Source organism: Erpetoichthys calabaricus, chromosome 10 (assembly GCF_900747795.2).
Source record: "Erpetoichthys calabaricus chromosome 10, fErpCal1.3, whole genome shotgun sequence".
In the NCBI taxonomy this organism is placed as follows: Eukaryota; Metazoa; Chordata; class Cladistia; order Polypteriformes; family Polypteridae; genus Erpetoichthys; species Erpetoichthys calabaricus.
Window position 1 is genome coordinate 20,596,653 of NC_041403.2, and position 14,848 is coordinate 20,611,500.

The 14,848-nt window shown below is 40.0% G+C and overlaps 1 protein-coding gene across 1 annotated transcript in view; it reads right to left on the minus strand.

The window, feature by feature from the left end:
* ddr2a (discoidin domain receptor tyrosine kinase 2a) overlaps positions 1 to 14,848 on the minus strand; it is a 106,285-nt gene that overhangs the window by 4,753 nt on the left and 86,684 nt on the right. Inside the window, exons 13-15 of the mRNA XM_028810993.2 lie at positions 11,796 to 11,993; positions 5,673 to 5,907; positions 847 to 996 (exon numbers count right to left, since the gene is read on the minus strand). Of these exons, the coding sequence (XP_028666826.1) occupies positions 847 to 996; positions 5,673 to 5,907; positions 11,796 to 11,993 (583 nt within the window). The remainder of the gene's footprint in view (positions 1 to 846; positions 997 to 5,672; positions 5,908 to 11,795; positions 11,994 to 14,848) is intronic.

Sequence of the window (14,848 nt, forward strand, 5' to 3'; positions counted from 1 at the left end):
TCCTATTGGCTCTAGGGGTTGGACAGAGAATCCATAAATTTGCTCACTCCCTCACTCTCTCTCTCTCTCTTACCAAACTGATGCATGAACTGAAAAAGACAACACAATGAAGAGCACAGCTCGGCAGCCATATTGAGACAGGCATGCGGCCTGTTCTGAAGAAAGCTGACCACAAATTATGCCTTAACTAGAGACATTTTTAAGTAACTAACAAGTCTGTGTGCCGTCTAAACTACACATCACCATTAATCAGGTTGCATGATTGCCAATATTCAAATGTATTTTGCTTATTTGTTATTATTTTTGAATATTATCAACAATACATTATTTAAGTTGTAACTTAACTCCTTGTTTTTTACTCTATGTAATCACCATGAAGTTATAGATGGGAAGGGAAGGTGGCGAGAAGTTGTAAAGCACAATACCTTATAAACAGTGGTAAGTCTATGGGATTTGAGACATTCTGACAAAGGCTACACATTAATAATACCAAAGGGCAAAGTAGAGGAATATAGAGCTCTACCAAGACAAAACAGGTAGTTCTTGGAAAGCAGATCATACAGTGTATGCTTCTCTTGCCACATCTAAAACAATTTGTCTCCCAACTAATGAGTCCACAAATGTTTTGCTGTTGTGCTTGCAGAAGCATTAACATGGAGTGGCTTCCTAGTTCAGGGATTGCCAAGTCTGGTCCTGGAGGACCACCATGGCTGTAGGTTTTCATTCTAACCCTTTTTTAACGAGTGCCCTGTTTGTGCTGCTAATTAACTTCTTGTGAATTCATTTTAATTGAATTGTTTTTTTAAGATGTATTCCCCTGTATTTCTTCATCGTTTGTTTTTTTACCTGTCGTCCTTGGTCCCTGAAAAACTCCCCTGTGTTCTCAATGACTTGCTCATCAGAGAGATGAGAGTATGGCTGCTCCCGACAGAAGGTCAGTGTCTCCCAAAGGGTTACTCCAAATGCCCAAACATCACTGGCAGTAGTAAACTTGCCCTGAAAAAACACAAAATGAATAAATGAAACAAAATATAGAAACTGGACTGTAAATGGAAGGATGCAGTACATAAGTGGGGACACAAAATTTACTTGAATTGCTAAAAAAAAAAAAAAAAAATACAGAAATTGGGGTGCAAACTGGGCAACCCTGTTTAAAGATTTGAGCAAAAACAAATAGGAACTGTGTCCTGGGCATGTAGCGAAGGACGCTTTTCATGGCCTATATCAGTGTTTCTCAACCTTTAAGTATTTGCGACCCGAGTTTTCATAACAGCTTTAATCGTGCCCCCCTAACTTTTTTTTGAAACCCTAATAAAATTTATTCCCATATTTTTTGCTGCCGATACACCGTTACAAGTTTAAAATTTCCCTACGAATAGCGAAATTACGCCAGATATGGCAACATTCGCGCCCCCTTTTTTGTTACACAGTTTGAGAACCGCTGGCCTATATAAAGGTACTCCAACGGGTGCTCTGTCTTCGGCGGTGCCCTGGTTTCAAATGAACACCTCCTTTCAGTGACTGCCTATTTTTACAGAATCCCAGGTAGAAGGGGTGGAGCATTTTTCTGGTCTTGTGCATGGAGCTAACTGACATCTTCCGACATCCCCCTGGAACTGTGATGGAGACAGAAACCGTGGGAAGTGCCAGTGCATCCTCTCAACCTGGGATGTCATCACTTACCTTCTCAGAACCTATTTGGTGGTCTCCTAGTTATGTAATTGTGACACCTTTTGGTCAGCTTCAAAATACTCTCTTTGAGTTGCAATATACTTGTCCCAGCGCTTCTCCCATTCCTGTTAACATTTCCTGTAGTCATGTCTTTGCGTCTCAGGCTTTTTATTTTTTTTAGGGTTTCTTCTATGGTAGCAAATCAGGAACAGAAAATAAGCCACGAGAAGTGAAATCTGATGGAAATGGAGGATTTAAGAGAAAAATGGAAACAGGAGAGGACTTGTAATGATGAGATAAGTCAAAGTCAGAACGGGGAAACAATCCGTTTCAATCGTAACAATCAACCCATGCATCTTTGATGACAATTTCACAAAAAGATACTGACCAAAAGAACTGCAAAAATAGTGTGGTGGATCAACATGATTTATTTTGAATGATGTTAAATTGTTAAACAAACATCACCAATGAATTCCTTAGTTTCCAAATTTAAAATATTTTTGCTTTGCGCCCTCTCCCACCATAATCTATTGTCTATGGGGGAGGAGCGACATTTTTAGATTTTTCAAAAATTTTGATCTCCGGTTTTTGATGGATCTCAGCGTTTTAGGGTCCCCTAATACCGACAAACATCGATATCTTGATGATGGGTGTGTGTCTGTCTGTGTGTCTCAGTTTCTTGAGGACGGTCTAGAGCTAAAATGGTTGGACGGAAAAATACGAAACTCAAAACTTAAGCCTGTTATGAGATGATGATGATGTGCTGATTAATTTTTGAGCAAAATCTTGCAAGAGAAAGAGGCACTCTAGAGGAACACTCAAATACCGTAATTCTGCAATTAATTATGACTTCTTCTTGTTAATTGCTATCGTAGAGAACTATTTTATGATCAGAAAGATCAGTATCACAGTGGTACATAATTACTGAAATGTTACAGAATAGTTTGGGTAACTTGGTTGGGTTGAAAGCCTACTGACGCTCACATCTGAATTTGTTAGACTAAGATTAAACTTTGAGAAATGTGAAGTAAACATCACTTGGAAGATAAGCTCCCTTTATATCTCCTTCTCTCTCTCTGTCCCTTGCGCAGACATTTCGATTGTTCTGTCTTTTCCATATCCTTATGGAAACTATTGTTTTAATTTTTTTGACTTTGGAACAGAGGTCTATTAAAACTTTACATTCTGACTGGATATCCAACTTTGTCAACTTCAGTGATTGAGTAATAAAGTAAATACAGCACACCTGGGTTTGGTAGATTGCTAATTCTTTCCTTCCTAGTGATAAGTGAGTCTGGATTTCTCTTGGAGACGGATGAGAATGTATATTGTGAATGTATATTGATATTGTGAGCAAGTTTGGTTTCCATATTAAGAAAAAGATATATCATCAATAGAGACAGCTAGAGATGAGCAACTAGACTGATTCCATGACCATGGGTTCGAAACAAAGAGGAATATCAGATGAAATTGAATTAATGGCGGGATAGATGTGTTTCAAGTTATGAAGGGAATTATTAGGGTGGCTGTGAGCAGATACTTTAAAATGTGCTCTTTAGGTACAATGTGGAGACACATTCGGAAGGTAGAGAAGAATAAAATTCACACAATGCTAAAAGGCATTTCTTCATGCAGAGCTAGGGATTGTGTTAAAAAAATGCTTTAGTTGCCTCACATTTTTATACAATCGTTTTGTTCACCCCACTGAATTAAAGCTGAAAGTCTGCACTTCAACTACATCTGAGTTGTTTCATTTAAAATTCATTGTGGTAATGTACAGAACCAAAATTAGAAAAAAGTTGTCTCTGTCCAAATATTTATGGACCTAACTGTAAATTGAGCAAGACCCTGGAGGTGGAAATACTTTGGACATATAGAAAAACATGAAAAGTACAAGATATTACACACATTATAGAAGGAACGATACAAGGAAAATGTGCAAGAGTAAGAAAAAGAACATCCTTGATGGGTAATATAAGAAACTAGAAAGAATTTAACAGAGAACATCTGACACACAGTGAGCGACAGATTGTCGTGGACAAGGAGTCTCAAAGAACGTAGTTCCAAAAGCAATTCCACTAGATGGGGATATCACTGTCCAAAATCCTGGCTAGTAATAAGGGCAAAATAAGAGTTTTTCAAAAGAAAAAGATTTATTAACACAAAAACGCTATGTCTCACTATGAAGTTCCGACAGGCTCAAATGATTTGCCAACATGGTAACATGCCAACAGCTAATTTCTTGGCAACAGCAGATCCAGCTCAGCGCCAAACACACAAGGAGTTCCTCAGGGCTCTGTCCTCGGCCCTCTTCTCTTCTGTATTTATATGCTTCCCCTTGGCCATATTATTCGTAGCTTTGGACTGGGTTATCATTTTTATGCAGACGACACTCAACTTTACTTCAATGTTAAAAGTGGAACTTCATCAGAGCTTTCTCACCTCACAACCTGCCTCAGTGAAATTAATACCTGGATGAAGCAGAACTTTTTAAAATTAAATTGCAAAAAAACTGACCTCCTGCAAATTGGGACCTAAGTGCAACTTAATAAAATCATCTCCTTCCCAGTCCATCTTGGCGGTGATCTCATCAGACCTGCCTCTACTGCAAAGAATCTTGGTGTCATTTTTGATTCCTCCCTTTCTTATTCCGCCCGAATAAATCACATTAAGAAACTTTCTTACTTTCACCTCCGTAACATATCCCGTGTTCGCTTCTTCCTCTCCATTTCTAATACTGAGAAACTCATCCATGCTTTTATCACATCCCGCATTGATTATTGTAAATCGCTGCTTGCAGGTGCCCCTTCTAATCTTATATCTGAGCTCCTTACATGGACCAGCAGCAGCGAGCACATCACACCCATCCTGCTCCACCTTCACTGGCTCCCTGTGTCTTACAGAATTGGATATAAAATCCTACTAATAACCTACAAAGCCTTAAACGACCTCACTCCAAACTACATCAGTGACCTTCTCCATCACTATGTGCCTGTCTGCCCACTAAGATCCTCTGATTCTGGCAATCTTGTTGTGCCCCACACTAATCTACACTCCATGGGTGACAGCAGGGCCTTCAGCTGTTTAGCGCCCAGACTCTGGAATGACCTACCGAAATTAATCAGGTCAGCTGACTCCATGAATTGTTTTAACAAACAACTCAAAACTCATCTGTTCAGGAAGGCTTTTAGCTCTACTTGACTTTATTACCCTTCTCTCAGTTTACCTCTCTGTCAAGATGCTCATGTAACCTGTGTGTGTGTGTGTGTGTGTGTGTGTGTGCGAGACCATCAATTATGTTGTCTGTTAGGCTTTTTTTCTCTGAATTTACTGTCCTAATCTTCTTTATTTATTTATCTGGTTTACTACAATGCTATATACTGTATACCCTGCCGTTCTATCTTAAACTCTGTGAAGTGCCTTGAGCATGGGAAAGGCGCTATATCAATAAAATGTATTATTATTATTATTATTATGGCAAACCAAGAATGATGTTCCAAAAACACAATCCAAAGGCAGAGTCAAAAACAGAGTAAGAAGTCAAAAGGATAAAGAAAAACAATCACAAGGAAAGCAAAACTCAAGTAAACCAGCTCTCTTGTAGACACAATCGATATGAACCGTCAGGCGCTGTGGGAGACCCTCAGGATTCATAGGGCGGAGAGCAGTTTCTGGTAGTGATTTGCAGGTGGTCCTGCCTCTTGGTGGACCACCCATAAAACACATTGAACATAACATAGCCAGCATACATACATAAACAAAATAAAAAAAACAATGAATAATGCACATAATCAACAAAATGAACATTAATGCAAAGAAAAGAATCAAAAACAGGCATAAAACATGAATTTGAACCCCGGCCAGGGGAGGAACACAAATGAGGACATGCCATTCCTTCAGCCAACCTCAATTCCTGAGAGGACACCAACAAAAAGAGAGCGATATCTCAACTTGACAAAACACAATAGCAAAATGACATTTACAAATCAAGCGATGCTTACCAACAAGATGCTCTCCCACGACATCCAGCGAATGGGCAGCACAGCTCTCCCCTGGATACGGTAGTAGTCTCCGCTGTATAAGTTGCGACTCATTCCGAAATCCGCTATCTTAATGGTGTAGTTCTTACCCACCAGACAATTCCGTGTTGCAAGGTCCCGGTGAACAAAGTTGAGGGAGGAGAGATACTTCATTCCAGATGCTATTTGTGTGGCCATGTAATGCAGGTTGGCGTAGCTGTAGTAAACACAGTAAAGCGGGGAGAGAACACTTAATCCTGAGGGCTTGGTCTTTCATTTTCAAGCAGGTCTGCCGCAGTGGCTTTTTCCCTGAGGTATTCAACTTATCTTTCAGTTATAGGCCATACTTTAAGATGTTCAGGTAAGAAGGCTTCCATTTCTAGTCTGGGGTCTTGTCAGGCTGAACAGAAATGCAATGCATACTGGGGAAGTTGGAACACGAAATAAGACTTTTTTTTCGTTTATTTCTGCATACTTAGTTGAGAATCTCAGTTTATGTAATCACTGCTATGTTTTCATTTAAAAATGGCGTTTTTAAATTAAAATGATCTCCATCCACACTAGTGTTTCCACATTGTTTATGAAAGTGTTTCTCCCCATACTAAAATGGCTGAAAACACACACAACATAACAGTTTGCCAACCTTGGGCACGTGCGCATTGTTGGAAACAGGAAGTGGAAGCGTACTCCCTGTTAGGCATTCATTTTCAGCGTGTGTTTACATGAACAGCAACAGTGAATCCGAAAAACACAACTATCAACATGGAAAACTCCTCTATATCTGCCATGAAGCGTAACCAGTCACGGAATGAGACGTTACAATCCAATCAGGAAAGGGCCACATGACAAGTACGAGCAAATCAGAGGACAGTTGGAGTCTGCACCGCTGAGAACAGGAAGGCCCTACAGCGCATCATCAAAAAGGCACAGAAGATCATTGGCTCACAGCTTTCGTATTTAGGAATAAATTTATAAAAGTCCCTTGTGCTGGTAAGACATGAGTATCTGCAGAGACCCAACCCATCCCAGGCATAGCATCTTCTCTTCTCTGCCATCTAGCAAGTGCTACCGAGCCCTGTATCCCTGCAAGACCAGGTTGAATAACTACTTCTATCTCAGAACAGTGACACTTTTGAACACACAGCACTCAATGTCAACCCCCCCAACATAAGAGGACCACTGCTGTAACTGGACTGGAGCTCAGTTATACAACATATATTCACACACTTACACACGCCAGACTTAATAATTCATTTATAATGCCACTGAATATATAACCCACTGTGACTATTTAATTATTTGGAACCCTCCTTCAAGTGCATTCCAACCACTGTGACTGCTTCTTTTTCACACCTTCAACACTCCTATAGTGCAATAATTTAATTTATTTATTCTACCCTGCCTCAAGTGAAAACGTCCATTGAGTAATATTCCTTTAACAATGATGTGCTATTGGCTTCTTTTACCTCCAGTACCTGTTTTTTATTCTTCTTTATTTTGGGAGTATATATTTATGTTTTATTGTATAAATGCATCTTACCTGTAGTTCTAGTCTGCAAGTGTTACTCTTTTACAGTTTTTTACTTAACTTTTCATTTACAGGCTTGCTCCTAACAAGATCTTGTTATATTTGAACAGTGACAATAAAGATATCTTATCTTGCTTTATCTTACCTTATCTTTTCTTATCTTTCATGGCCCTATCTTATCTTATTTTACCCTACCCTGTCTTGCCCTAGCTTAGCTTTTACTATTTTATCATCTACTGTCTAATCCTATCCTACCCTACCTTGTCTTGCCCCACCTTATCTTATGTTATACCATCTAATCTTATCATATACTATCTAACACTGTCTCACCAGGCACTATCTTATCTTATCTTATCTCATCGTATCTTATCTTACCTTTCCTTATCTTATCTTATTTTCCTTCCTTACCTTTACTTCTCTTCTTTTGTCACCTTATCTTATTCTACCATATCTCTCTTTCCAGCTTCCTTATCTTTCCCTGTCTTATATTGTCGTATCTTGTTTAACCTTGCCCTGTCTTGCCCCACCTTGTCTTGTCTTAGCTTAGCTTTCACTATCTTATCATCTACTGTCTTATCTTATCATATCCTACCTTGGCTTGCCTCCTCCTTATCTCATCTTATCCTATCTAACACTTTCCTATCACGGGCTATCTTATCTTTCCTTGCCTTATACAATCTTATCTTTGTTTTCCCTTCCTTATCTTGCCCCCAACCTTATCTTGTCCCCCATCTTAGAATCTCATACCATCTTATCTTACCCCATCTAACACTATCCTATCATGTGCTATCTTATCTTTCTTTCCCCTTTCTTATCTTGCCCCCAACCTTATCTTACCTTAGCTTATCTTTCACTATCTTATCATCTACTGTCTTGTCTTATCCTACCCTACTTTGGCTTGCCTCCCACTCATTTTATCTTATCCTATCTAACACTGTCACATAAGACACATGGGCTATCTTATCTTATCTTTCCTTGCATTATACAGTCTTATCTTTCTTTTCCCTTCCCAATCTTGCCCCCTATCTTATCTTACCTTGCCCTATCTTATCCTGCCTATCTTGCCTTACCTTGTCCGACCTTATCTTTCCCTGGCCTGTCTTACATTGTCTTATGTTATCCTATTTTATTTTCCCTTCTCTGATAGATTTTCAAAACTCTCTGTTTTCACCCATACACACTGATGACATTTTCAGAAACATAGACATCTGGGGTCTCATTTATAAACCTTTATGTGATTTTGAGTGTCAAAATATGAAAAAAAAAACCAAACATGACAATGCTTACGCCAATATCAGATTTGTAAAACCTGGTTATATACCAGGGAGGTTTCTACACATTTTATCCTTTGTAAATCACAATCATCTTGTGAATGTGCATTTGTGATCACACCTTAAACTCCACCCAGTTGCCATTCTGAAATGACCATAAATGAGCTTAGCTAATCAATCTCATACATATGCAATCACGATTCTGCAAACTTGTATTGGTGGGTAGAAGAGCCTACGTCATGACACCTCCAGTAGTGAAGGACAAAGATTCTTGTGTCTAAATTAGAGACATGCAAAAAAACTTTATTTGGTGGCCTAAGATGTCATCAACAAGTGTAATTATGTTGAATGACAATGTGTTACTGCTGCTGTAAATAATATGAGCTCCACCTGCACAATGACTGAAATGAAAGAAAAAAAAATGTCAGATCATCCGCTCTCTGGTGTCCAAGCAGATTGCTAGTCACTGGCAGAGTGTGTGTGTGTTACAGGAGGAGGAGGAAAGAAAACTCCTCAAAGCTCTCTCTGATTTCAGTCTAAGAATGGCATCTGTAATTGGAGATGCCTTTTTATGCGGCATTATGCCAGATCAGTCCTTACAACTGTCAGTATTATCTTGACATCATAGATTGCATATGTACAAAAGAGACCCACGTGACAGCATGACTATCTGTCCGCATATAGAGATTAAGGTTTAGTCTTAAAGGTAAAAAAAAAAAAAAAAACAAAAAAACTCAAACCTAAGGTGCAAATGGAGATAAATAGGGGCATGAAGCATTTAAAAACAATGAACAAAACTAGTGCAGAAGATCCCATCTGTTGTTTCAAAATAAATTCTGCAACAAGAACATAGGGACATACAGTTAAGTCCATAAATATTTGGACAGCGACAACTTTTTTCTAATTTTAGTTCTGTACATTACCACAATGAATTTTAAATGAAATAACTCAGATGCAGTTGAAGTGCAGACTTTCAGCTTTAATTCAGTGGGGTGAACAAAACGATTGCATAAAAATGTGAGGCAACTAAAGCATTTTTTGAACACAATCCCTTCATTTCAGGGGCTCAAAAGTAATTGGACAATTGACTCAAAGGCTATTTCATGGACAGGTGTGGGCAAGTCCGTCGTTATGTCATTATCAATTAAGCAGATAAAAGGCCTGGAGTTGATTTGAGGTGTGGTGCTTGCATGTGGAAGATTTTGCTGTGAACAGACAACATGCGGTCAAAGGAGCTCTCCATGCAGGTGAAAGAAGCCATCCTTAAGCTGCAAAAACAGAAAAAACCCATCCGAGAAATTGCTCCAATATTACGAGTGGCAAAATCTACAGTTTGGTACATCCTGAGAAAGAAAGCAAGCACTGGTGAACTCAGCAACGCAAAAAGACCTGGACGTCCACGGAAGACAACAGTGGTGGATGATCGCAGAATCATTTCCATGGTGAAGAGAAACCCCTTCACAACAGCCAACCAAGTGAACAACACTCTCTATGGGGTAGGCGTATCGATATCCGAGTCTACCATAAAGAGAAGACTGCATGAAAGTAAATACAGAGGGTGCACTTCAAGGTGCAAGCCACTCAAGAATAGAAAGGCTAGATTGGACTTTGCTAAAGAACATCTAAAAAAGCCAGCACAGTTCTGGAAAAACATTCTTTGGACAGATGAAACCAAGATCAACCTCTACCAGAATGATGGCAAGAAAAAAGTATGGAGAAGGCGTGGAACAGCTCATTATCCAAAGCACACCACATCATCTGTAAAACACGGTGGAGGCAGTGTGATGGCTTGGGCGTGCATGGCTGCCAGTGGCACTGGGACACTAGTGTTTATTGATGACGTGACACAGGACAGAAGCAGCCGAATGAATTCTGAGGTGTTCAGAGACATACTGTCTGCTCAAATCCAGCTAAATGCAGTCAAATTGATTGGGCGGCGTTTCATGATACAGATGGACAATGACCCAAAACATACAGCCAAAGCAACCCAGGAGTTTATTAAAGCAAAGAAGTGGAAAATTCTTTAATGGACAAGTCAGTCACCTGATCTTAACCCAACTGAGCAGGCATTTCACTTGTTGAAGACTAAACTTCAGACAGAAAGGCTCACAAACAAACAGCAACTGAAAGCCGCTGCAGTAAAGGCCTGGCAGAGCATTAAAAAGGAGGAAACCCAGCATCTGGTGATGTCCAGGAGTTCAAGACTTCAGGCTGTCATTGCCAGCAAAGGGTTTTCAACCAAGTATTAGAAATGAACATTTTATTTCCAGTTATTTAATTTGTCCAATTACTTTTGAGCGTCTGAAATGAAGGAATTGTGTTATAAAAATGCTTTAGTTGCCTCACATTTTTATGCAATTGTTTTGTTCACCCCACTGAATTAAAGCTGAAAGTCTGCACTTCAACTGCATCTGAGTTGTTTCATTTAAAATTCATTGTGGTAATGTACAGAACCAAAATAAGAAAAAAGTTGTCTCTGTCCAAATATTGGAAACTTGTTAAAGTTAGATTTCACACAAATGTTAGAAAGTTTTTTTTTTCCATACATAGAATCATAGACATATTACAATAAATTACCAAACAGTGTGGTTGACTTTCATAATCTTCAGGCTGCGACTTGATGTTATCTTTTGGACAGTCTAGATCAGGGGTGTCCAACTCCGTTTCTGGAGGGCCGCAGTGGCTGCAGGTTTTCATTCTAACCCTTTTCCTAATCAGTGTCCAGTTTTCACTGCTAATTAACTCCTTTCCCTTCATTTTAATCGCCCTGTTTTTTAGGATTCAGGCCTCTAAATCGATTTGTTTCTTCATTAAGTGGCAGCCAAACAGAAATGAGATGTGAAACGAGCCAACGGATGATCAGCTAAATTGGAACGTCAAACTCCAGCCAATTTCACTCCAACCAGTTTCTTAATGAGAAGCCAATTCTTGCTGTTAATTAAAGCCGTAATTGAATATCAGGACTTGTTGGTGCTCTCATTCTGCCACAGCAGACTGTTGATTTTCTGTTTTTTCTAAGACCACTTTCAAGATGTTTTGGTGACCTGAGCAGACCAACATGACCGAGACCTTCACCTTTCTTTATTTTCATGTTAGCTGGCTTGTTTTGTATCTCATTATTGTTTGGTTGCTCATTTAGGAAAAATGATGGTTAGAATGAAAACCTGCAGCCACTGCGGCCCAGCAGGACTGGTCTAGATGAATAGGATGGATGAGCTTGTTGGGCTGAATGGCCTGTTCCCGTCACACATTTTTCTAATGTTCTTATGTGCTAAAGAGAAAATCAAACATCAGATGTGAACTTACCATACGGTGGGGGTATTGCTGGCCATAGACACCTCTCCCATTGGTTCATGTCGGGATAAGAACTGGTTCAGGTCGCCGTTCTCCATATATTCTGTGATCATGCAGAGCGGGTCATCACAGATGCAAACTGCCAACAGGCGGATGATGTTGGGGTCTTTTAAACGAGACATGATCTTGATTTCTTTCAAGAAATCATTTCTGCAGAGGATTAAAACAAGAGTGCCACTATTAGTGGACATGTTTAAGATCAGTGTTCTGTTCCTTAACATTTCCCCAGAATTGTGGGTAGGCCACTGGTCATTTGTTCAAGTGACTCTTTATAGTCAAAGTTCGACTGGTTTTTTTCCATGGCAGGGTATGGAGCTTTGGAATTAAGAGAACCTTGGCAAAGCAGTTGAGATGTTGCTCCTCCAAACTAAAAGAAGCGAATTCGGCTAATTTAGACCTGGATAGCATACCCTCCTGGGTGCTTTTCTGCTGCAGGTGTACAATTAATGTTAGAGTGGAACACTTGATGCAGATGTAGAACACACTGAAAGAGTTACTGTTTAACTAGCAGCTGGTCTACTAGTACTTGGAATTTTCTAGAATGGCTGGGAACTGAAGATGAAGAAGAGGACAGCTGATTGAACGTTCTGATGTTATTGCTGTCTGTCATGAGAGGAGTCCATGGTGTTTGGTATCTTAAAAATAAATAAATAAATGGAGCACACAGACGGACAGGCGGGTGGTAGTGTGGTGGAGTGGCTCCTGGGTGTTAGCGAGTAATTGGCCAGCCAAGCATTCACGTGCGGTTGTGTGCAGCAGGCACCTCAATAGCACTCTGGAGTCCATGATTGCAGCACTGTGCCCATCAGAAGGATAAAAGGCACCTGAGCAGGACAATGGAGGAAGGTCCAGGAGAAACAAAGAGTTGGGATTACGAGCCAGTGTGGTGGAAGCAGAGGCAGCCTTAGGGGTGTGCGGGGCCCTAGGGCTGACCAACCCCATGGGGGTCCGCTTATGTCACATGCTGTTACCGGTATGTGTGGACTGTATAAACATGCGTGCAAATTTAATAAAAATAATGTTAAGATACACCAGATTTTCTCATTACAGCAGCTTTTCTCAACCTTTAAGTATTTGCAACCCAAGTTTTCATAACAGTTTTAATTGCGCCCCCCTAAGGTTTTTTTGAAAGGAGCCCACTAATACCAATTTGTTCTTTTTTAATTAATGATATATCATATATGCATATTTTATTATACTGTACCTACTTAACTTTTATTGACATTTATCTAACTCTATATTTATTTTTCTAGTATCAGAATGTAGTTTAAGTTAATTTGTTTTCGTTTCAATAGATATATTTTACATATTTTCGATTCTTGTTTTCTTTTTTTCACATCTTCGCACCCCCCTAGGGTGGCCCACCCCACAGATTGAGAACCACTGCATTACAGTATTTAGCTAAATTTTTGCAAGATAACACGCGGACTTTATCAAAATATAATGATATAATCTATTTAAAAAGTGCAATTCATAATTCATGACATAATCACGACAGGGCAAAATGCATTGTGGTGTCATGTGGAAATTAGCAGGGCCTCTTCTAGAAAAGCCCCCAAATTGCAAGTATACTCGCGGAGTCTCGATATGCAGGATGTCATAGTCATAACTCACATTGATGTCATGTCAACCGGTTATCATGTTTTTGTGCTTTAATATTCAGGAAAAGTTTTCATAGGAATTTGACTTTGAAGAAGGATTTTAAAAGGGTTGCTCTTAGAAGCATCTCGAATATATATATATACTGGAGAATATAACTTGACAAATCTGCTCAATGGGGCACGCGGACCCCCTTAGGTGCGGGGCCTGGGGCAGTTGCCCCACTTGCCACCCCCAAACACCCCTCTTGGGTGGGAGGAAAGCAGAGTAGTTGGTGGCACCACGGATAAGTGAGAAGTATTGTGCTCCAGGTGTGTGTCACTCCCCCTGAGCATTCTGGTAGAGTGGGAGCGATCAAGTGATCCAGTGACCAAAGTCAGGTGGCAGGACAATGGAGGTCTGGCTCATAGTGCCTGAGGTGACTGGGATGGGAGCCGGGGAGAAGGACCACAGTTGCTGGCATCTCCACCTACCTGCGAGACCTGAGAAGGGCTGGGGAGATGAGGAAGCTGTGCTGATGAAGAAAGAAGGGACAGAGGTAAAATAGAAGGCCGGAGGGCATCTGCTGCTGCAGAGAAGACCACGAGGGTGAGCAGCTGAGAGATGTGATTATGGATTGAAAAGGATTCTCGGAGTCTCGTGGTTTTAATGAATGGATCCTGACTGATTTTAACTTTGAATTTTTCATCTATTCACTGGAGTATTTATCGATTTTTAACCTTCACCACGAAGGTTGAATTTTATTTGGATTTATTTATTTATAAAGTTAATGCACTTTTGCACCTTGGGGTTTCGAACCCTTGGATTGTTCAATAAAACCACTAGCACTTTACACCACACTCTTGCTGTGAGTGTTTGTGTCTTCATGATGAGTGAGGACTCTGGGTTCAACTGTTTCCAGGGCCATCCCAGACTGTCACACTGTCGCAGCTCAAATGACAATAACGACTTTACGAAAACGACTTAATAGATGATCGGACAGATGAACCATCTATCCAATATCAAATTGGGGGAGGCTGCGTTATGACTGTGCTGAGTTCCTTTTTAACTTTTTATTGGATTTCCTCGAGCTCTGAAATTCATCTACCGTAGGTGTCACTTCTGGGGTTTTTATACTTGAGGAATGCATTTCTGGGGTCGTTTTCTAGATTGGTGCTTCATTTAGAAGATGACTTTCAGTTATCATCTGTTGATGCCATTTTGTTTTGTCGGTCCCTGACGTCATGATGCAGGTCGTAGTTGACAGGAGAATGGCCTCTAGGGTCACAACATTTGGGGGTCGATTGGTGAAGAGGTCACCCTGTTTGAGAATGGACAAAACTTACTGACTTGCAGTTCTTATGATTTTTAATTATTGGTTCTAGAAATAAACTCTGCCTTTATATTTGATTTTTGGCGTGTGATTT